This window comes from Prunus persica, chromosome G3, assembly GCF_000346465.2.
Source record: "Prunus persica cultivar Lovell chromosome G3, Prunus_persica_NCBIv2, whole genome shotgun sequence".
NCBI classification, from domain to species: domain Eukaryota; kingdom Viridiplantae; phylum Streptophyta; class Magnoliopsida; order Rosales; family Rosaceae; genus Prunus; species Prunus persica.
Genome location: NC_034011.1, coordinates 4,092,541 through 4,116,243, shown reverse-complemented (window position 1 = coordinate 4,116,243; position 23,703 = coordinate 4,092,541). Strand labels below are relative to the sequence as shown.

The window sequence follows — 23,703 nt, the reverse complement described above, 5'->3', positions numbered from 1 at the left end:
ACTGCAAGGCCAAGGCTATAAATAGTGGGCTGGTTGTGTTCATCGATCATCATATCCAAGTACATTGCGATCTACACTTGGAGAGAGGGAGAGATCGGTGATGGTGACCATGATGAATATTATGGTCCTTTTGCTAACAGCAGCAGCAAGCCTAGGGTTTGTAGTTGAAGCTCAAATAGGCCTTCCACCTCCTCCTATGCCTGGCCTTCCTCCTCCTATCATCCCACCAGGCTTTCCAAACCCTAACATTCCTGGTCTTTTCCCTCCCATCACTCCACCAGGCCTTCCTGACCCTTATCTTCCCGGTCTTACTCCACCTGGCTTTCCTAACCCTTATCTTCCCGGTCTCACTCCACCAGCCTTTCCTAACCCTAATCTTCCCAGTCTTACTCCACCAGCCTTTCCTAACCCTAACCTTCCCGGTCTCACTCCACCAGCCTTTCCTAACCCATTAATCCCTGGCCTCTCTCCTCCAACTACTCCTAGTGCACCAGTTCCAAGCCCTCCTCCTTATTTTAATCCTTTGGATCCAAACATTCCACTCCCTCCATATAGTCCTCAACCATCACCTTCTGTAGAAGCTCCTGCCAACAGTCCTCAACCATCAACTTTTACACTCCCACCAGAACTTTATAAAAACATAGGAAAAGCACCACCCTTTGTTATAGCACCCAATACTCCTCTACCACCGGGTGTTGTTATACCACCACCCCCACCCCTAAACACTCCACCGCCACCTGGTTGGTCTGCTGAAAAGATCGCCCTTAAAACCAGCATTTGTGGTGTTTCCTGCGCTTACGAATGCCAAGCCCCCGCCGTCTGGAGCACTCCCACCGCAAAAAATACCAATGGGTTATTCCGTGGACGCGGCGGCGGTGGCGGAGGCGGAGGCTTTTTCCGTCCAGTCCGTCCTGTCCGTCCTGTTACTCCCGTCCCCGTTCCCGTTACTCCTGTCCCCGTTATCCCTTCACCCGTTATCCGCCCTCCCCCCATCCCTACTCCAACCAAACCAAATCCACCCTCACCGCCTAGTCCCGTTGCTCCAGCCAAACCGAATCCCCCATCCACTCCTCCCACCGGTCCATCTCCACCCTCACCGCCTAGTCCCGCTGCTCCAGCCAAACCGAATCCCCCACCCTCTCCTCCCACCGGTCCATCTCCACCCGGTTCTCCCACCGGTCCATCTCCACCCGGTGCTCCTGCTGGTCCATCTCCACCTGGTTCTCCGGCTAGTCCAGCCAAACCCGGTCCTCCGGCTAGTCCATCGCCACCCGGTTCTCCCTCCGCTCCATCTCCACCTGGTTCTCCCGCCGCTCCATCTTCACCAGGTACTCCTGTCACACCAGTGACACCTGCGAGTCCCGTGGATCCAGTTCATCCTGTGGACCCCAATCACCCCGTACCCGGTTACCGTTACTCAAGAAAACGGGGTATGAATCAGGCAGGTTGTGTCGCTGCGTGTATGCTTCAATGCAACCAGGATTATTTACTTAGTCTCGTTCCTTGATCTGTGTCTCTGCATTTTCGGCCCAATTAACTCATCATTCTTCAGGTATTTATTTCACATGCACTCACATCATCACATGATTTACATTATTTTTTTACCATTGATTTGATTTGATTTGATTCCTTACCATGTTTAATTAATTTTGTGGTTTACAAATGCAGATGCTGATCGTTCAAGTATTCAATAACGACCTTGTTGCAGCAGCTGAAGCTAATCATCAAGTTTTTGATCCTTGGAGTCAGAATAAAACATGTATCTGCGTAATAGCATGATTCATGAATCTCATGTAATCAATCACAATAAGAATTCCTATCTTTCTCATATGTATGTGTTCTGTGATTTTGTTTTTTACTTTTTTATTGTATCAAAAGAATTCAATAAATAACGAGAATCCCAGGGAGGTTCTTACCTTTTAACTAAAAGTTTACCTAATCTAGCAACAAACCATGCACAGAACTGAGTCTAACCTTTTTGGCTTTACAATCACCGTCACCAACTAAGCCAAAACTACTCGTAATTATTTGCAGAAAAGAGAGTAAATCTTTGGTAATTAGTTAAACAAATCAATTCTCGTATATCTATTGCATCAATCACATGATAATTACCTCACCCAAAAAAAAAAAACAATATTCAATTCAATGAAGAGCTTTTGGACACTAACAACCTTTCTATTGGACTCAATAATGCACACTAATCAAAGAGCAAAATGAGAGTGATGATGAGATTGAGAGAGGATGATGGGAGGGAGAGGAGTAACAAAAGTGAAAACAATTTCAAATAGATTTCAGTTTTTGGTTTTTGTTTTCATTTCTGTTACTCTTCCATCCTCTGATTCTCACTTCCATTCTCCATCTTTTTTACTTTATACTCTAGCACAAAAAACAAAAAAATATACTAAAAACTAAAATTGAAATTGTTATCAAACGGCCCAAAGATTTAATTGTATCTCTTAATATTGGAAATCTGCCCAAAGACTGCTATTCTATATAGACATTTTTCTCTCAAGCACCCTTTAAATAAAATAATACTACATATCTTGGTTTTCAACCACACAGAAAAGGAGGGGGCCGCTTGACATCTTCATTATAATTTGACCAACCGAGAAAGGGATGTATATACGCACACTCTTGGTGGAAGTGCCCCGAATTCCATATACTTTTCGTATACCAGTCCAAATGGGAATGAATTTCAAGTTGAATTTTTATGGAAACAGCGTCCCTGCCACCTCAACTTTATGCTTAAATAACATGCAAATCTGTTATGTTTTTCTTTTGTCAAATATTAAACATTTGATTAAGTGAACTCTTGTTTGAATGCATAATAAGTACATGATCTAGTATGCCAATATCTATCAATTGAACATATATTACTCTTTAGTTATAATTTATTTTATACCTACTCTATTACAACTGCTGTCCCTTCGTTTAAATGAATCCCGTATTTAGTTGGAAAGGACTCACTAGTATAGTAATTTGGAGCAATTATTCCCCAGACAAGGTCCTGGGTTTGAGTCCTAGCATATTCGTGTACCGTGTGTGAGTTTAGTATGTTATCATCCTTCTTATTAGTAGGAAAGGTCTGAAAAATAACAAGTCATGAAGACAAAGTATGTGTCTTCCTACTGAAGAGAAACTAGATATACAATGTAACAAGGAAATAAATACAAACTTAGATATACAATGGAAGGCAGGAAGCACAGTCAACAACATAGTTATAACAATTGGATAAGATAACACTAGGAAATTAAAATATAATGGAAAAGAGAGACCCACCAGCAACTGAAATTCATTTTCTAGTTGACTAGAATCATCTTCAGAGAGAGCAGAAGTCAAAATCTTTGTCATTTTATCATTATAGCTCGCTATACCACTTGACTACCTATATACATATCTGGTAGTGGGGGAAGCACGTTCTCCTTGAAGCTCTCTTAGTCTTAGGCAAATATATTATATATACAGTGGCGCATAGTTAAGGTGAGTCTTGTAAATAACCAGATGGCTATAACAAAGGTTTCCCTCTGTGTAAAAGACTTCTCAGTTTGGCTGAAACACCTCCAAACATGGCACAACATTGGCATTGGGTGATTCATCGGAACGTTGTATGTCTCGGCTTGCATACACCATGTAATGCATGTATGGCACACAGATGAAGCCAGGCAAAGGAAGATTAGTATACATATAGCCAAGCATGCAACAAACACAAGGTACATATACAAGAAGGCCAACAATATACGACAGTGGCTTCGGAAAAGGCTCAAAATTATACGTACTAATACGTTCGTACTCCAATCAGAAATTATTACTATATATTTCTAGTATGCTTAATTTGTTCAGATGGAATTTCATGCACTCTAGCTATCAGAGATCTCTCTTTAAAGAAGTCTGAGAGATAGAAAATTTCCAGGTATCATATGAAGTTCATGAGGCCGGCCATCTTTTATGTGTTATCCACTATTTGAGCCCTCTTCTTTAGGTTTTGGGATACTGGGTTTCTTCTGCAAGTATGAATCTGATTTTAATTGTTTGATCAATTTGGATTGTGTTTTTGGGTTTTCAATTTTTTTCTTTCTTTGCTTTATAGCGTGCATTAGATATTTGTAATTTTGTAGTTTTAATTTGATTTTTGTTTTTTGTTGTATGTTGGTGTTCATTTTTATCTGTTGGTGTGATGTATTTTTATGATGGAAGACCTCAAATGCAAAATGCTTAACAACTTTCTCAAATGGAAAATGCTTAAAATTTCTTCTCTTTTCTGCCAAGTTTTCTTTTTTGGTTTCATTTAAAAAGTGAGAAATTACAAGGAGTGGTTTTGCTATTGAAAAAAGAAAAGAAAAGAAGAAGAGCCCATTAAGTTGGCATTGAAAGAAACACAGGCATATAGTTCCAGGAGAAGGCCCAATAGAAACTAGAAGTTCAAGTTTCATTAGTTTGACAGAAATTAGTTTTGAGTTTTGTCTGATAAATTTGACACATTTTATTTATAAAAAATTTCACCTTTGTTTTTTATTTTTTGAGGATCTTTCTTTTTGAGAGGAGCGATAGTATACTAAACCCACACACATACACGGATGTTAGAACTCGAACCCAAACCCTTACCTAGGAGAACAATTTACTCCAAACTACTACACTAGTGGGTCCATTGTACCAATGTTCTTTTTTTAAAAAGGAAGCCCTATACAATTTTATTTTTTTAATGTTAAAAAATGCAATAAATTTCATGTGAAGTAAAAAAAAAAAAACTATATATTTTGATATTAAATTTAACAAGTTTTTTTTAAAGGAAAAAACATTAACCATAAAATATTACGTACGACAAAAAAAAGATCTGAAAGAACTGATTTTTTGGGTCTGGAGAAAGAAATGAATCAAATCTTATAAACAGAAAAGTGAAACATAAAAGTATTTTAATGACAATAAATTTAAATAAACGAAATATTTCAATAGAAGAACTCGAACAATGGTTTGAGCATGCATGCTAACTATCTTGCTTCCAAATTTCAAAGATTACATGCATGATAAAAGCCTTGATGTACGTTTCCATCAACTATATACACCAATAATTAGTTAATTAGTACCCTTTTGAATGCTATAGCAATCCCTACAGCTAACTAAAGGAAATTAATTCCTTAATTAATGACAGAAAATTCCTTAATCAAAGCGAATTATTCCTAATTACAAACACACACAATGAGCACATTATTCTCACTCAGTTAGTAAGATAAATTGCTGCACGTACATCTCTAAAATTAATAATCAATCAACATTAGGGTTTATGGACTTTCCTTAGGTTCAATCTAATTACAAACATACACACACACACACACCATGGGCTCAATCTCATGCAATATGTCCAATCCTATAAATAGGGGCAATGTGTGCAGAACCAAATCAACCACACAATTTCAAGTAGATTTTGGGTGAGAAAGAGTGAGTCTGTGAGATTAATTTGAGCTAGTAGATATGGACATGAAGGGAAGTAATTTAGCAGTTGTGGTTATGATGTTCATGATGGTTTGGGTTGCTATGGGCCAATCTGTTGTTGACCCTAACTTTATTGATTATTATTCGCTTGCCGATGATGTCACACTTTTCGAAAACTCTCCTCATGTCGATAAAATTCCACCTCCTCATCAAAACCCTAGACCTGTAATCCCACCTTTTGAAGCCGTATCCCCACCTATGATCAGAATCCCTGTTGTCCCAAAATCACCTCCTCCCACTTCTCATCATGTTCCTCCAAAACACAACCCATGTCTGAGAAAATGCCACAGAAAATGCAACGATAATGACAAGTTGATAGTTAGAAAAGCTTGCTTTGAGGCCTGTCCTGCTGAATGCAAGATTGAAGCTACAATGTCTCTCAAAAAGTGTATAATTGCCTGCGTAAAAGCCATACCCACATATCCTACCTCTGCTATTGGTATGTATATATCTTTAGTCTTTTTTCTTGTTGGGTTTTATCTTTTTTATGGTTTTGGATTTTCTATCAAATTGCAGTGTTTTATTTTTCCATTTTTATGTGACAGTTGCTGAAAATAACTTCGAGGGCCAATTGGATTTCTGCTATAAGAGGTGCAGCTCAAGAATGAAGATCAATAATTAGATATTTTTCTAATTTTCATCTCCATATAAGAGAAAATATTATTAATGGATTGAATAATTGTATTAGATATTACTACTCATGAACGGTTGAATTGAATAAGAATTCTCTCTTTGAGACATTTCAGCACTTCCTTTTTTGTCTACTATATACCCTCTAACTTATTGAAGCAATATATCACTAGTGTGGCAAAGGCTTCCTAATCCATCATCTCATTTTGTCCAACTTTTCCCACAATATATTCTTGAAAAAAGTTACAAGAATTAGACCATATGACCAAATAAATTAGCCCTTAATATATCACTAGTGTGGCAAAGGCTTCCTAAGACGCAAGATCTACTGGTTCTAGGCAGCAAGAGTTTGCTCAACTTTGTAAGAATTATGGCTTGAAACCTATAAAATTGAAAAAAGACATGCTTATTCGTTGGAACTCAACTTATCACATACTTAGATTGTGTAAAAGTTACAACAATGTCATCAGTTTTTATTACAACAACATAATGAATGACAGTCAGTTGAGGGACGAAGAGTGGAATGTTTGCTTTACTTCGTTGGACTTTTCAAAGTGCATGGTTTATGACTCCATGTAATTATTCTAGTGTTTATTACTCAACATCTTCTGTTGCACTTAATGATTTGTTTTATATCAGTGCTACCTTTGCTAAATATAGATTTTATCCAAATTGTAATTTTAAAAAAAATTGTGAGGAAATGGAAGCTAAATATAAAAAGTATTGGACATAGATTCGTCACACTTTATGTTTTGGTGCAATATTTGATCATAGAATTAAAGTAAGTGATTTGGATGTAATATATTGATTAAAATATCTAGGAATTTATCCATTTGTTTACCATTTACAATATCTAATTCATAAGACTTACTTATGTGCTGTATGAGAAGAAATATAATGTTGGTACAAAAGATACACAAACAACTCCACGTGTTCCTTTATTTGGCTTTTCTTCGTCTGGTAGTGCAGTTGTTTTTGGTATGCTTGCTATCAAAGGAAAAGAAAAGAGTGGAATATATTTTCGTATTGAAGTTTTTAAATACTTAGATACTGAATTTGCTAAATTTATGACTCAAGAAGAAACAAAAATAAATAAATAAATCAATCAATCAATTTTTTGGATTGGTGGAAAGCACATGAAAAAAACTTTCATGTGCTTTCCATTATGACACGTGATGTACTAACAACTCCAGTGTCCACAGTAGCTTCGGAGTCTGCTCTTAGTGTATGTGGTCATGTGTTAGATGAAAAGAGGACGAGGCTAACTCCTCAAATATTGGAGGTCCTTATGTGTGTTAAAGATTGAGAATATGCAGATTTTCAAACTCAAAATTTTGGAAATGAAGATGTCCCTTATTTTGAAGATGATGGCACAAGTTCCCTATCTAATGAAAACATCTAGTAGATTCCGTGCATGCTTCTAATTGTGGTTATTATTGGGTTTGAGTAATGCAAGTGATTGATAGTTCAGTAGGTGTCAACCTAGTTGGGATATGCTTAATCTATAGTGATGCAATATCTCAACCTTTTTGTTTTCATAACTATAAATTGCACTTTTTGAATTTATTAATGAAATGGACTGGTTTCAGTTTTCCTTAGTATTTCTGATGGTTTATGTATATGCTTTGGTGGTTCTTGTTTTCATGTTCAACATTTTCCATGTGTTGTATGTATTTTCAAGATCTAGGTAGTTCTTGCATGTCTTCTTTTATTATTTTTATTTTCTATATACCAAATACCAATGTATATGAAATGAGTGTTACGAATACTTGTAAACATGCACAAGATCTGTAGTTTCTCATTATTTTGTCTGTGTTGTAGAAGAATTATTTTGTGTGTATTGTAGTTTCTCATTATTTTGTATGTGTTCCAGAGTAAGAGATTGGAATGAAGTTTACTAATGGATAGGAGCTGTTTACAATGGATTTTTGGTATTAATTTAATATTCTAACCAAAAAAAAAAAAAAATTTAAGTTAGATGGGCCAAGTACAAGCCCACCCCGAGCACGCACATCTCAAGCACAACCCAAGTACAGCCCGACAAGAAATAGACTTGATCTTTGAGCCGAGTTGGGTATAATATTTTAATAAATGAGTTGGGCCAACACAACCCGCTTAATTACATGGGCTAGCACATCATGACCTAAAAACACAATGAGCCAGCTCGATCCAGCTCGTTTACACCTCTATTTCTTACCAACTATATACACCAATAATTAGTTAATTATTACCTTTTTGAATGGTATAGCAATCCCTACAGCTAACTAAAGGAAATTAATTCCTTAATTAATGACATAAAATTCCTTAATCAAAGCGAGTTATTCCTAATTACAAACACACCACCCTTTGGAAATTCCATTAGATGAGCACATCATTCTCAGTCCCTCATTTGGAAATCGACCTCATCAACATTAGTAAATTAATAGTAACTCAAATTAATAATCAATCAGGAAAATTGAGATCATCAAAATCAGTTAGACATCGAAATTTATGGACTATCCTTAGTGTAAATTTGTGGGCTCAGTCTCATGCAATATGTCCAATCCTATAAATAGGGGCAATGTGTGCAGAACCAAATCAAGCACACACAATTTCAAGTAGATTTGGGTGAGAAAGAGAGAGTCTGTGAGATTAATTTGAGCTAGTAGATATGGACATGAAGGGAAGTAATTTAGCAGTTGTGGCTATGATGTTCATGATGGTTTGGGTTGCTATGGGCCAATCTGTTGACCCTAACTTTTTTTATTATTATTCGCTTGCCGATGAAGTCACACCTTTCGAAAACTCTCCACATGTCGATAAAATTCCACCTCCTCATCAAAACCCTAGACCTGTAATCCCACCTTTTGAAACCGTATCACCACCTATGATCAGAATCCCTGTTGTCCCAAAATCACCTCCTCCCACTTCTCATCATGTTCCTCCAAAACACAACCCATGTCTGAGAAAATGCCACAGAAAATGCAACGATAATGACAAGTTGATAGTTAGAAAAGCTTGCTTTGAGGCCTGCCCTGCTGAATGCAAGATTGAAGCTACAATGTCTCTCAAAAAGTGTATAATTGCCTGCGTAAAAGCCATACCCACATATCCTACCTCTGCTATTGGTATGTATATATCTTTAGTCTTTTTTCTTGTTGGGTTTTATCTTTTTTATGGTTTTGGATTTTCTATCAAATTGCAGTGTTTTATTTTTCCATTTTTATGTGACAGTTGCTGAAAATAACTTCGAGGGCCAATTGGATTTCTGCTATAAGAGGTGCAGCTCAAGAATGAAGATCAATAATTAGATATTTTTCTAATTTTCATCTCCATATAAGAGAAAATATTATTAATGGATTGAATAATTGTATTAGATATTACTACTCATGAACTGTTGAATTGAATAAGAATTCTCTCTTTGAGACATTTCAGCACTTCCTTTTTTGTCTACTATATACCCTCTAACTTATTGAAAGGGGCAATATATCACTAGTGTGGCAAAGCCTTCCTAATCCATCATCTCATTTTGTCCAACTTTTCCCACAATATATTCTTGAAAAAAGTTACAAGAATTAGACCATATGACCAAATAAATTAGCCCTTAATATATCACTAGTGTGGCAAAGGCTTCCTAATAAGATGCAAGATCTACTGGTTCTAGGCAGCAAGAGTTTGCTCAACCTTGTAAGAATTATGGCTTGAAACCCATAAAATTGAAAAAAAGACATGCTTATTCGTTGAGACTCAACTTATCACATGCTTAGATTGTGTAAAAGTTACAACAATGTCGTCAATTTTTATTATAACAACATAATGAATAATAGTCTGTTGAGGGACGAAGAGTGGAATGTTTGCTTTACTTTATTGGACTTTTTCAAAGTACATGTTTTATGATGCTACATGTAATTGTTCTGATGTTTATTACCCAACATCTCCTATTGCACTTAATGATTTGTTTTATATTAGTGCAACTTTGCTAAATATAGATCTCATCCAAATTGTAATTTTAAAAAGATCTGTGAGGAAATGGAAGCTAAATATAAAAAGTATTGGACATGGGTTCCGCACACTTTATGTTTTGGTGCAATATTTGATCATAGAATTAAAGTAAGTGATTTGGAGGTAATATTGACTGAAATATCTAGGAATTTATCCGTCTGTTTATCACTTACAATATCTAATATTCAGAATACTTTCAATGATACTTATGTATTGTATGAGAAGAAATATAATGTTGGTACAAAAGATACACAAACAGCTCCACGTGTTCCTTTATTTGGCTCTTCTTCATCTAGTAGAGTCGATGTTTTTCGTATGCTTGCTACCAAAGGAAAACAAAAGAGTGGAATATGTTCTAGTACTGAAGTTTTTAAATACTTAAATACTAAATTTGTTGAATTTATGACTGAGGAAAAAACAAAAAAATTCAATCTTTTGGATTGATAGAAACATGAAAAGAACTTTTATGTGCTTTCCATTATGACAAGTGATGCACTAACACCTCTGTTTTCAACAATGGCTTCGGAGTTTTCTTTTAGTGCATGTGGTCATGTGTTAGGTGAAAAGAGGACGAGACTAACTCCTCAAATATTGGTGGTCCTTATATGTGTTAAAGATTGGGAATATGCAGATTTTCAAGCTCAAAATTTTGTGGATGAAGATCTCCCTTATATTGAAGATGATGGCAGAAGTTCCCTATCTAATGAAAACATCTAGTAGATTCTAGGCATACGTCTAATTGTGGTTATTGTTGGGTTTGAGTAATGCAAGTGATTGATAGTTGAGTAGGTGCGCAACCTAGTCGGGATTTACTCAATCTATAGTGATGCAATATCTCAACCTTTTTGTTTTCATACCTATAAATTGTGATATTTGAATTTATTAATGAAGTGGACTGGTTTCGGTTTTCCTTAGTATTTATGATGGTTTCTGTCTATGCTTTGGCTGGTTCTTGTTTTCATGTTCAACATTTTCCCTGTGTTGTGTGTATTTCCAAGATCTAGGTAGTTCTTGCATGTCTTCTTTTATTATTTTTATTTTCTATATACCAAATACCAATGTATATGAAATGAGTGTTGCTAATACTGGCCAACATGCACAGATCTGCAGTTTCTCATTATTTTGTCTGTGGTGTAGAAGAATTATTTTGTCTGTGTTGTAGTTTCTCATTATTTTGTCTGTGTTCCAGAGTAAGAGACTATAATGTAGTTTACTAATGGATATGAGCTATTTACAATGGATTTTTTGCATTAATTTAATATGCTAACAAAAAAAAATTATTCAAGTTACATGGGCTAAGTACGGGCCCGACACGAGAAATGGACTTGAACTTTAAGCCGAGTGAGGTATAATATTTTAATAAATGAGTTGGGCCAACACAGCCCACTTAAGTACATGGGCCAACACAATACAGCTTAAAAAACACAATGAGCTAGCCCGATCCGATTCGTTGTACACCCCTAGTCCGTGCCAACTATATACACCAGTAATTAGTTAATTATTACCCTTTTGAATGGTATAGCAATCCTACAGCTAAAGGAAATTAATTCCTTAATTAATGACAGAAAATTCCTTAATCAAAGCGAGTTATTCCTAATTACAAACACACCACCCTTTGGAAATTCCGTCAGATAAGCACATCATTCTCAGTCCCTCATTTGGAAATCGACCTCATCAACATTAGTAAATTAATAGTAACTCAAATTAATAATCAATCAGGAAAATTGAGATCATCAAAATCAGTTAGACATCGAAATTTATGGACTATCCTTAGTGTAAATTTGTGGGCTCAGTCTCATGCAATATGTCCAATCCTATAAATAGGGGCAATGTGTGCAGAACCAAATCAAGCACACACAATTTCAAGTAGATTTGGGTGAGAAAGAGAGAGTCTGTGAGATTAATTTGAGCTAGTAGATATGGACATGAAGGGAAGTAATTTAGCAGTTGTGGCTATGATGTTCATGATGGTTTGGGTTGCTATGGGCCAATCTGTTGACCCTAACTTTTTTTATTATTATTCGCTTGCCGATGAAGTCACACCTTTCGAAAACTCTCCACATGTCGATAAAATTCCACCTCCTCATCAAAACCCTAGACCTGTAATCCCACCTTTTGAAACCATATCACCACCTATGATCAGAATCCCTGTTGTCCCAAAATCACCTCCTCCCACTTCTCATCATGTTCCTCCAAAACACAACCCATGTCTGAGAAAATGCCACAGAAAATGCAACGATAATGACAAGTTGATTGTTAGAAAAGCTTGCTTTGAGGCCTGCCCTGCTGAATGCAAGATCGAAGCTTCAAAGTCTCTCAAAAAGTGTATGATTGCCTGCGTAAAAGCCATACCCACATATCCTAACCCTGCAACTGGTATGTGTGTATATATATATATATTGATTGAAATCTTCCATATGTGTATCTTTAGTCTTCTTTCTTGTTGGGTTTCATTATTTTTTATGGTTTTGGATTGTTTATCTAATTGCAGTGTTTTATTTTTCCATTTTTATGTGACAGTTGCTGAAAATAACTTCAAGAGCCAATTGGATTTCTGCTATAAGAGGTGCAGCTCAAGAATGAAGATCAATAATTAGATATTTTTATAATTTTCATCTCCATATAAGAGAAAATATTATTAATGGATTGAATAATTGTACTAGATATTACTACTCATGAACGGCATTGAATTGAATAAGAATTCTCTTTTTGTTGAGACATTTCAGCACTTCCTCTTTCGTGTACTTATCCTTGTGAATGCACTCCTTTTGTCCAACTTTTCCCACAATATATTCTTGAAAAAAGTTACAAGAATTACACCATATGACCAAATAAATTAGCCCTTAATTTGGATAACTAAATCTTTTCAAATTGAAAAGAGTGGTAAGATGCAGGATCTACCACCAAAATTGGTCAATCGGCAACTTAACCTAAGCCCGGGTTAAGGATCTAGGGTCTAGTTCCTAAGTTCCGATTCAGAATCTCTGCTTCAATGTCCCGAATTCGAGTTTTCACACCCAACTTAACCCACAACATATGGGTTGAACTAAATCCATTGTACTGGAATTTTTGAAATAAAATATATTTGGTGGTATTAAAAATTGAACTTTAGACTCTAAAATCCCTTATTTTCAAATCCAACAAGAAATTGACAAATGTGTCATCTTTGATTCCAAAACAAAAGCATTTTAGCAAGATGAGTTCGTAAATCCCTCATCCAAACACAGGCCCCTTATAATTGATTATAACATGTCATTTTACAGTATTAATCCCTTTGATTAAGTAGTTATGGATGGTACAGGTTTTACGTATTGATGTGTATACTTGACGGCTATATATGATTGAGAGTCCCTTGAATTCCAGAAGGAGAATTGATTCTAATCAACCAATTATGGTAACAAATTCAACATTTAATAAGAGAAATCACTGCGTTTAAATTTAATTAGAGTTATATAATAACAACAAATGAATCAAATCAACAAGTCAACGAATTCAACAAAATTATAAACTTGTGCTCAAAATTAGGACAAGCAGCACACTGCAGACAGAAATCTCATCAAGAATGACAAGTACCATTGACCGGAGGGCTTCCAAGTTCCAATCCTGTGAGAGATCTAGAGAGAGAAAGAGGGGAGGGGGAAGAGAGAGAGAGAGAGAGAGGTATGGAAATTGAAGCAAGTAGTTTAATGAGAGTTGTGGTGTTGATGATGGTTGGGGTTGTCATGGGTCGATATTTAGACCCTACCCCAGAAAACTCACCCCCTCCACCTCCCTTTGACCTTACCCTAGAAAACTCTCCCCCTCCACCTTCCTTTGAGCCTACCCTAGAAAGCTCTCCCCCTCCATCTCCCTTTTTACCAGTCCTCCGATGAGGGCTGTTTGATGTTGTGCAGGGACACTTGCTCGAACAGCGACGTGGACTGTTTAAGGGGATGTTCTTCTTTGTGCAGGGGCCCTAATCCTAAGCCTATAAATTTTGATAAGTGTACACTTCCCTGCAAGCATCCCATGCCCTATACCGCTGCTGGTTTTGGTTTGTATATTAAATTAAAGCTTTTTGTTTTTGTTTCTTTTATGGGTTTTCAATCTGATAATTGCAGGGTCTAATTTCTCTTTTTACATTTTATGTGACTTCTGGTGCAGAAAAATGGACGCGCGATAGACTTCATGATCTGCCGTAAACAATGCCTCAAGAAGGTTGCTCTTCCTACTAACTGATTGCTACTTTTGTCATTGGGAATCCGTGAGACGTGTACTTGGAATAGATATTAACATTATTAGATCCAACAATTTTTTGTGTTAAAGAATTTTTGTCTAATATTATTCATTGTTGGTGATTTTGTCCTATTTCATCCCTTTTTCTCCTTCTGTTGAGATTTTTTTTTCTAATGTGTTTTGTACCCAAAAGAAATTACAAAAGAGTTCACCTTTAGCATACGAAAAGAAACTAAACATGAAAGTTACAAAAAAAGGGGGAGAAAATGAAGAAGGTTTGTCTTCAAACCTAGGAGTGAGCTTGAGGCTCTGAAAATGAATCAGAATTGGCATTACTTAACTGACATTTTCTGACCACAAACAAAATAATAAATAATAAGAATAAAATGGGTGTTGTGATTAAAAGTAGCATCTCAATACTTTTATTATTTTGAACATAAGAATTTGGAATTACCATAAGGTCAAAAAAGAAATGGAAATTTGCAGGCCGAAGCAGTATGGCATGGCCGCTTACAGGTCCTGCTTTTATACAACAATCCACCTCTCTTACAGATTCTGCAAAGCCGCAAACTAAAATTCACCCCCAAAAAGAAAAAACAATCATAAGGTGAAAATGGGCAGAGCAGAAGAGGCACAGAAAAAAGATGAAAAAAAATGGGAGAGGTTCTAGTTGGAACAGGGGAAAGATTAAAATGCCAAAACTGTGAAACTTTCTTCAGCAAAAAGCTCTACCGTTCTGAGAAAATTCAGGATTCATCGACTCCAAGGTATTGTGAGTGAGAGGCAGCAAGAAGGGCAGCTCCAATGCCAGAACCATCATTAGAGTGTTCAATAACGATACTCTCAGAAACTTCCTCTCCAAGCAATTCTCTTAGGGTATTCTCCATGCACTTACTATATTCATTGTAATGCTCGTACAATCCACCATCCAAAGCTACCACTGTCCTCTGTTTTTCCCCATCCTTGAATGCGTCTTTTCCCACCTTTTTCAGAACACCTACAATTCCAGCAGCAGCAAGGCGAGCCCCACGTGTGGCAACAATGTTGCAGAGCTCCACAACAATTTTTCTTACTTTAAGAGAAGTATTTGATATCTGAAACAGAATTAAACTTCAAAGATTTAAATCAACAAAAACTTTTTGATTTAGTTTGGGAATCAAAATTTAAAAGTCATTCATGTGAAGATAAGAGAATATCGTCCACAAGATTCAACCTCTTTATCACCCCATAACACAATCGCCATAAGTCTACTTAAGACAATTATGACTTTGCTAACAATGCAAGTGAGAAGTCATTGAGATATGAAAGCAAATAGTAAGGTTTGACAACTACTGTAACTCCAGATGACGTGGAAAATTAAATATACCTCCAATACATTCTTCAATATGTCTCGTACCACCTTAAGATCAGAGGATGTGTCATGATGCATTGCGGACATGTCAGGTGTCCTGCATGATTCACAACTCACAATTTAACTACTTCGTGAAAACAAAATCCCAATCCGCTATCATCAATCCAAATAATCTAAACAATGTGAATAAAGTTAAATCTGAAAGAAAAGAGAAACTATATGCACCAAACAGCAACATATACAACAAAAGTTACATAGTGGGCCTAAGGAATAACCTCAAAATGAATGGGACTTTTAACTTTGGTGGAACAGTGTCACCAAAAAGGGAAGCTTCTTCAGCAATCTTACAAAGAACTCTGCGAACAATTTCTCCCAAGTACATTCCAGATATTAGCTTCTCAAAAATCTGAAAGAATCAACTGAAAGACGTTAAAATATGAGTATTATCAAGTTTGTTATTAGAGCAAAGCAAAACAAACTTAAGAAGTATGTAAGTACAATCACCTGATCACCAGGGTTTAAGCTTTCGGTATCCAATGAGTGATCATATTCTGTTAATGGAAGGTGTGCTGACTTAAAATTGCCCCACTCCATGTTGATAACCTGCAGTCCATAGAAAGCTGCTTCACTATTCGCTTTATAATTTGCATTTGCATATTGCTTTTATAGTTGTATAAACAAAAGATAGTACTGAATATGAAATTGACACAAGTCAATGGCCGTGAAGGAACTGCTAACCATATCTCCAGATTTAGGTAGAAGACCATGCCATTTTGGTATTGCATGTGCACGTTCTACATATGCTGCATTTGTACCCGTACCTAAAATCACAGCAGCAACAACATCCCCATTGACATACCTACCTCCAGCTAATGTCCCAACCGTGTCATTAACCTGTTGTAAGAAAGTGACCATTAACACCTAATTTTAAACAATAGTTTATATGAAAAAGCATTTTAAATGCTGGTACAGCACAAATCCAATAAACTACGTACTCACAAAATCAACATGAAGGTCATTTTTTTCAATGTTCTAATAACTGATAAACTTTAACTTACCAGAGCAGACACACGCATATCAAGGCCTTGTTTTTCAATGGCTTTACTCAATTCAGCCACAACATCTTGGCCAACCTATTCATCAAGAGTTAAAAGTCAAAAGGTTGAAATAAGGGTAAACAAACAAGTTTCACAATTTCAGAATCTGTTTATTATTGGACATCCGGCAATAATTCAAATACTAGATATGCTTACTGCTTCCAATACATATATATACTAGACATCAACTCTTATCTTTTGACTTTTAGCACCGAGGGGAATGACTGCTCATTCAACAGGGGAAAATGGAATACAGTATTTGGCTTGTGTATTGTTTATAAATGATGAAGCGCACTTGAAGATAGTCAGAAGTAGCACTGACTACAATTGTTAAGAACCAAAAGATAACTTCAACATTTTGATGAGGACACTATATTACAGAAACTCAACCACATTCATAAGTTACTGATTTGCTGTACTCTCTATCTTAAGAACTCAAGCACTGCTAAGTGAAATAAATTTCATTTAACAGGAGGAAATATAATGAAATAATAGATCTAGAAGATGGATCTCAGCTTGAAGATGATGAGAGGTGGGACTAGCCATACATCTTAAGATCAATAGTGTTTGACTGATGTTAATGTTTAAGGATGCTGAAACAGGACTATGGATAGCATCTTCCTAACATCACCTCAGTCCAAGTCAATGTTTCAACAGATGCAAAAACGTTATCAACAGAGATACAGAATATGTAGGAAACTTTTCTAAGGGCAAGCATGATAACATCATGCCAAATAGAAATTATTGGCGAAGTGTAGCTCACAGGCACCAAAGGAACTGTCCAACCTATCTCAACACAAGAAAAGAGCAGCGAAGTGTGTCTCATTAAAATTTAAAAGGAACAGATGAGGTGTGCTTTTAACTTCTCTGAAAACTGATGAGAGTAATTATTAGAAGAAACTACTCTTAAGCAACAATTTCTAGATACATTACCTGGAAGAAGAAAAAAAATTGAACGCTGTTCCACCTTTCATTTTTCTTTCATTTTAAAGTACAGAAAGTGCATGTCAGAGGCGAATAAGGATAGAAATAAATCTCAGTGGATATCCAGTAATGACACAACAAATGCAACAACCATATTCACTCAAAACGGAGAAAAAATATACCCAGGCTGCAGACCTTAAATTTCAGAAAAGGGATCTAATTGAATTTCATAACTGGGAGTCTCAGTCATCCAAACAACATTTTTTGGAACAAAATAAGGCGTAGACCAGGAGAGGGCAAAAGTCAAACTCTGGCCATTGGTGTGACCCTAAGTGCTCTACCACTAGAGTCATGTGCCCCATGATGTTCAGGCATATTTTTGGATTTCAGTCCATCATTACAATGGATTAAACAGAAATGGATGAATGCATTGCAAACTCCCTGGCACAGTTATATATCTACACTTCATAAGTGCTGATATTCACTTTTAACAAGGGAATATTAAAGAAGAATATAGAGAACATTAAACTAAGTAGAAAACAATTATCAGAGAATATTAAAGGAGCTGAAGTAATGAGGACTGAACTGCATCATCTATAGAGAAGCCCTTCGTCCACTTAATAAGGGTCCCAGAATTAATTGATGATTGCAGCACAGGGAATGAGAAGGTAAAACCTAGTTCTCTCTGCCTGCCAGGAGGGAGTTGATAATCTTGACCTTCTTTAGCAACAAATTTTGCAAGTTCTGCTGCAATGTAGTCAAACAGTGCCTGAAATCACAATTATCCTTTAGACTTGAGAGATGTTTCGCATAAAGCACCTTGATTTACAATGGCATTCTTAGTGACAAACTACTTACATCTGAAGTCCCAACCATAAGATTTTCAGGAATTGAGACCTCTGTAAATTCTTGACTAATAATTCCACGACCCTTCCCCCCCAATTGCACCCTCAGCACACGGAAGTTTGTTCCTCCAAGATCCAATGCATAAAACAACCCTTTTTCAGTCCTGAAACACAAAATAATAAATAATAATAAAAAAATGTACGTATATGAGGAGGTATTCAGTTTAAACCTCTTTCAACAGCTTGTTTAACAACAATAATAGGACAGAGAAGCTATAAAAACATACATTTAGGAATAATTTCAACATCTGACAGCATAAATTTCAATATAAGTCATATTTTTGTTTATGACACGACTGTTTCAAGGACTACGAAACATACACAAGGTACAACTCACTCCTCAAAATTCTATAAGAAGATTGATCAAGAAGAGATAAACATGCCACACAAAAAAAAGGATAAATCCATACAATTTGGAAAATTCTGATTGGCCCTACGAATATGATGACAATTGTATGAGAATTCAACCAAAAGTTTCAGTCCATCTATAAATAAACAAAACTTTAAAGCTTACCCAAAATATGGCAGATTCACAACAAAAAATTAACTATAATAATTGGATCAAGAAATGGACTTTGAATCACCCACATCCATATAAACAACAACAGAAACACCCACGTCAATTATACCCAAAAGAGATCAACTTGAATAAATAAAAGAGACACCTTATAGACGAAGACCCAGAACAAGTCGATCCAAAATATATACATATTCACGTTACGAGAGCAAAAGGGTTGATTGATTGAATATATACGTACCCAGTAGGGAGATTGTCGACATAGCTAATGATCATCTTGAGCTTGCTGCCACCTTCAGAGGCAAGGCCGGCGTGCATCTCCACAGCCATGGCGTCAGCCACCTGCCTCAGCTTCCCAATGGGGGTCCCGCACTTCTCCTCTAGCTCTTTGATGATGGCGGTTGCCCGGGCCCACCGGCCTGAGCTCCGGATGCGGTGGCGCACCACCAGAGCGGCGGCTGCGGTGCACACGGCCGCCGCGGTAATAATCACCACTGCCTTCTTCCCCATTGTGTATGTAGATTTGATTGATTGGGTTTGGAGTCGTTTGTGGAGATTGCGGAAAATGGAATGAGAACGAAATTCTGTGTGTTTCTTCTGGTTTTCGGAAGTGACGGGAATTGGAGGAACGTTTTAACGGTTTGGCGTAACTTTTTATATGAGTAGGGCCACAATTGGAATTTCATTGGTAATTACCTCAAAAGACAACAAATAATTGGATTGGAGCTCTATTTGTTTCCAATGAGAATTACAATTTTATCCCACAGCAAAAAAATTTTAAGGATTGGGTGTCTCTTCTTTTTTTGGTCAAGATTTAGGATTTGTTTCTTTTTTTATCAAATTAAGGATTATTTTTACATGAATATTTAAATATTTAGATGGAAAGGTTTCTAATGAAGGATTTGGATTTGAATTTTCAATTAAAATGTCTTTGACAAGGGGATTAAACATTTGATAAGATCACTTGAGTTTCTAACTTCTTGCATTAGTGTGGAATGGATGGCTTCATTTGACCACAAAACTACTAATCTTCTTATCTTATCTTAATAGAATCCACGTAGGAATGATGAGATTATTTCTAGGATCACGAGTGATGTAGTGAACAAAATTTATTATTGTTTAACTATAAACTTATCCGTATTTTCTTGACTTTTCTAAATACTTTTTGGCCGATGCCATACACTCTTATTTTGATTGGGAAGAGAATCAGACTTATAATGGAAATATTTTTGCTCACTATTTCAACTTAATGTGTATGTTCACTTAATACTTAACATGTATTCATAAGTATAACCATAGTTAACTTTTTACTTTGATTTATGTAATCGTGGTTATATTTATGAACATATGTCAAGTGTTGAGAATTGTGGTGAGTATATACTGTTGGCGTGACTTGTAGACCATTGACTTTTTTTCCTTACATACCAAAGATTCTCATTATAATTATATTTGGTTTATTTTATTTCCTGATTTTCTACTGTAAATAGAAATATGAATTTATTATTTACTTGGCCACTAAGGCTCCATTGTATTATAAATATGGCCTCCTACAAGGAGAGGAATATATAGAAAATTCCCACAAACAAATATTTTCATATTAGGTTTTATATTTTAGCATGGTATCAGAACGGCGATCTTGGAATTGCTTACTCTAGTTTCAAACCCCCACTGCCGTTATAGGGGTTGATGATTTTTTTAACCCTCATGAAGGTAGCATCACTGACTCTTTCTCTTCTTCTCAACCAACCATAGCCGAATTGAGTGCCCAAGTGGCTTAGCTCCTATAGATGCATACTTTCATCTCAAATCCGATCCTGAATCAAGATCTTATTTTGATGACCCCGAACTCGATCCTGAATCAGGATCCTATTTTGACGACATTGACCTCAACTACAATGACAACCTCAACCTCAACTACAATGACGACCTCAACCCCGAATTTGTCTATGATTCAAACTCAGATCCCGACTTCAAATCCGACTCCGACTAAGACTAAGACTCAGGCTAAGATCCCGATCTGAATTCCTACTAAACATGTATCCTATGCATCTTCCGCTACATAGATTATGACTTCTCGATTAACGACCTCGACACATGGATGAGATTGCACATACTGTGGTGATCCGAGACACACTCATAAGACTTGTTTTAAATTGCATGGCTACCCCGAATGGTGAGCTACTCTCAAAGATCGAACACAACGTGATATGGCCAGTAATGGTATTGGTTATGGATTCTAAACTTCGTATAAGAGTGATTCCACGAGCTGAACAATTGATTCTGATGCAACTGATCATATGACGTTGATCCCGATGTCCATTAGTCAGCTTACTGAATAATTAAATTGTTATGTACTCATTTACCCTGGTTTTTGTTTGCTTCAGGATATTCACACTAAGCAGATTCTTGGTCGTGGTACTAAGAGAGAGGGCTATATTATGTAGATGACTTCAATCCCAGCATAGCTAATAGTGTGACTCATCCCTCAGTCCCGGTATCAAAACCACTCTGTCATGTGGTGCGAGTGTGGCTCTAATACCATTATATCACATCTCGGGATTGGCTCTGTCGTAGCACGATATTGTCCACTTTAGGCCCTCCTCTCTGTCCTTACGGTTTTGTTTCTAAGAACTCACGGGTAACTTCCTAGTGGGTCACCCATCCTGGGATTACTCTAGCCCAAACTCGCATAACTTCGGAGTTCCCATGACTCCGAAGTTAGTGAGCTTCCAAAAGGCCTCGTGCTAGATGAAGGTGGGCATGTACATATAAGGCACATCACCCCCTTTTCGTTGGTCGATTTGGGATGTTACAAATAGATCGTCCCAAGTCTGGAGCACGAGATTGTTCTTTGTCGAAAAGCGGTCAATAGCCCATTCACAGCGATCGATTGCCACACTAGCCTGACCTCTACGAAGATGTTTATGATCCGAGTCCCACGCCTACAGACAATACAGAACAACGAGATAAGATGAAGACCCTCCTCTAACTCAACAGTGCCAACAGATCAATCTCCTGAGAATATCCTTTAGGTAACTACTCCTACTACACTTGTGAATTTAGAGGATAAATATATTGGATACCAATTACCCCAAGCAAAATCATAGGAAGCCACAAAACCATTATTCACATGATATTGGCAAGACATCAAAGTATCCAATTGTAAATCATGTATCCACTGAAAAGATGTTTGAACCACTCAAGGTCTTTGTGCTTCAGTTGTCTGTTATTCATATCCCAACCAAGGTTGCTGAAGCATTGAAAGATCCTAAGTGGGTTCAAGCTATAAAGGAAGAGATGAAAGCTCTTGAGAAGAATTAGACTTGAACACTGGAAATTTTACAAGGAAAAATGACTGTAGGATATAGATGTGTGTTTACCATAAAACACAACGTTGATGGATCTATCGAGCAATACAAGGCAAGATTCGTAGTGAAAGGGTACACACAGACTTATGGTGTAGATTATGAAGAAACCTTTACATCAATTCCAAAATTGAACACAGTCAGAGTCTTACTGTCCCTTGCAGCTAATTTAGACTGGCCACTACACCAGTTTGATGTAAATAATGCGTTCCTACATGGAGAACTCACTGAGGAGAGATATATGGACATTCATCCTGGATATAATACTACTCAGACTGGAAAAGTATGCAAATTACAAAAGGTGTTGTATGGACTCAAACAGTCACCACGTGCATGGTTTGGGCGGTTTACCATGGCAACGAAGAACAATGATTTTAGACTGAGTAACTCATGTCATATTCTGTTTATGAAACATCATAAAGGGAAGGTAACAACTTTAATAATCTATGTTGACGATATGATTATTGTTGGGAATGATAAACATAAAATATCTCAGGTACAAGACTATTTGGCTACTGAATTTGAGATGAAGAATCTAGATGAACTCAAATATTTATTGGGGATAAAGGTGGCTCGATCACAACAAAGCATATTTCTTTCTCAAAGGAAATATGTCTTAGACTTTTTGACAAACACAGGAATGTTAGATTGCAAACCTGGAGACACTCATATTGTTCATAATCATCATCTTGGAAAATACCCAGATCAAGTTCCACCTAACAAAGAAAGATACCAAAGGTTAGTGGAAAGATTGATCTACCTGTCTTATACTCGACCAGACATTGCTTATGCAGTGAGCGTCGTCGATCAATTTATACATTCTCCGAGTGAAGTCCACATGAATGCAGTTCTTCGGATACTTAGATATTTGAAGTCTGCACCCGGAAAAGGACTTATGTTCTCAAAACATGGTCATCTAAATATTGATGTTTATTCAAATGCAGATTGGGCACTCTGTATAATAGATAAAAGATCCACATCGGGTTTCTTCACATTCGTAGGAGGTAGAGGTAATTTGGTGACATAGAGGAGCAAGAAATAGAAGGTAGTAGCTTTATACAATGCATAAGTTGACTTGGGAGGCATGACTAAAGTAATTTGTAGGCTCATTTGGTTAAGGAAGTTGCTTACTAAACTTGGGTATAAACCCACGCCCACAATGAATAACTTTTGTGACAACAAGGCAGTAGCTATTGCATAGAATCCGGTTCAAAATGATCGCACTAAACAT

The 23,703-nt window shown here is 36.6% G+C and overlaps 2 protein-coding genes across 2 annotated transcripts; one reads left to right on the top strand and one right to left on the bottom strand.

Annotated features, from left to right (window-relative positions):
• On the top strand, positions 101 to 1,779 carry LOC109947890 (basic proline-rich protein-like). Its single transcript, XM_020559278.1, has 2 exons — positions 101 to 1,441; positions 1,669 to 1,779. Exons 1-2 carry the CDS (start codon positions 101 to 103, stop codon positions 1,777 to 1,779), a joined length of 1,452 nt encoding a protein of 483 aa, XP_020414867.1.
• LOC18781930 (hexokinase-1) lies at positions 14,690 to 19,791 on the bottom strand. The gene is made up of 9 exons (XM_007215723.2): positions 19,349 to 19,791; positions 18,544 to 18,694; positions 18,272 to 18,454; positions 16,723 to 16,797; positions 16,403 to 16,558; positions 16,169 to 16,267; positions 15,940 to 16,070; positions 15,680 to 15,761; positions 14,690 to 15,407 (listed from the first exon to the last, which is right to left on the bottom strand). The coding sequence occupies exons 1-9, from the start codon at positions 19,615 to 19,617 to the stop codon at positions 15,060 to 15,062; spliced, it is 1,494 nt and encodes a 497-aa protein (XP_007215785.2). The 5' UTR covers positions 19,618 to 19,791; the 3' UTR covers positions 14,690 to 15,059.

Bases quoted from the DNA above. Each gene is read 5' to 3' on its own strand.
- LOC109947890 (XM_020559278.1), top strand. From the start codon at position 101: ATGGTGACCATGATGAATATTATGGTCCTTTTGCTAACAGCAGCAGCA. The intron at 1,442-1,668 runs GCAGGTTGTGTC...TTACAAATGCAG, and splicing joins GAAAACGGGGTATGAATCAG to ATGCTGATCGTTCAAGTATT.
- LOC18781930 (XM_007215723.2), bottom strand. From the start codon at position 19,617: ATGGGGAAGAAGGCAGTGGTGATTATTACCGCGGCGGCCGTGTGCACC. The intron at 18,455-18,543 runs GTAAGTAGTTTG...TTGTGATTTCAG, and splicing joins TTATGGTTGGGACTTCAGAT to GCACTGTTTGACTACATTGC. The intron at 15,408-15,679 runs GTATATTTAATT...ATTCTGTTTCAG, and splicing joins TATTGAAGAATGTATTGGAG to ATATCAAATACTTCTCTTAA.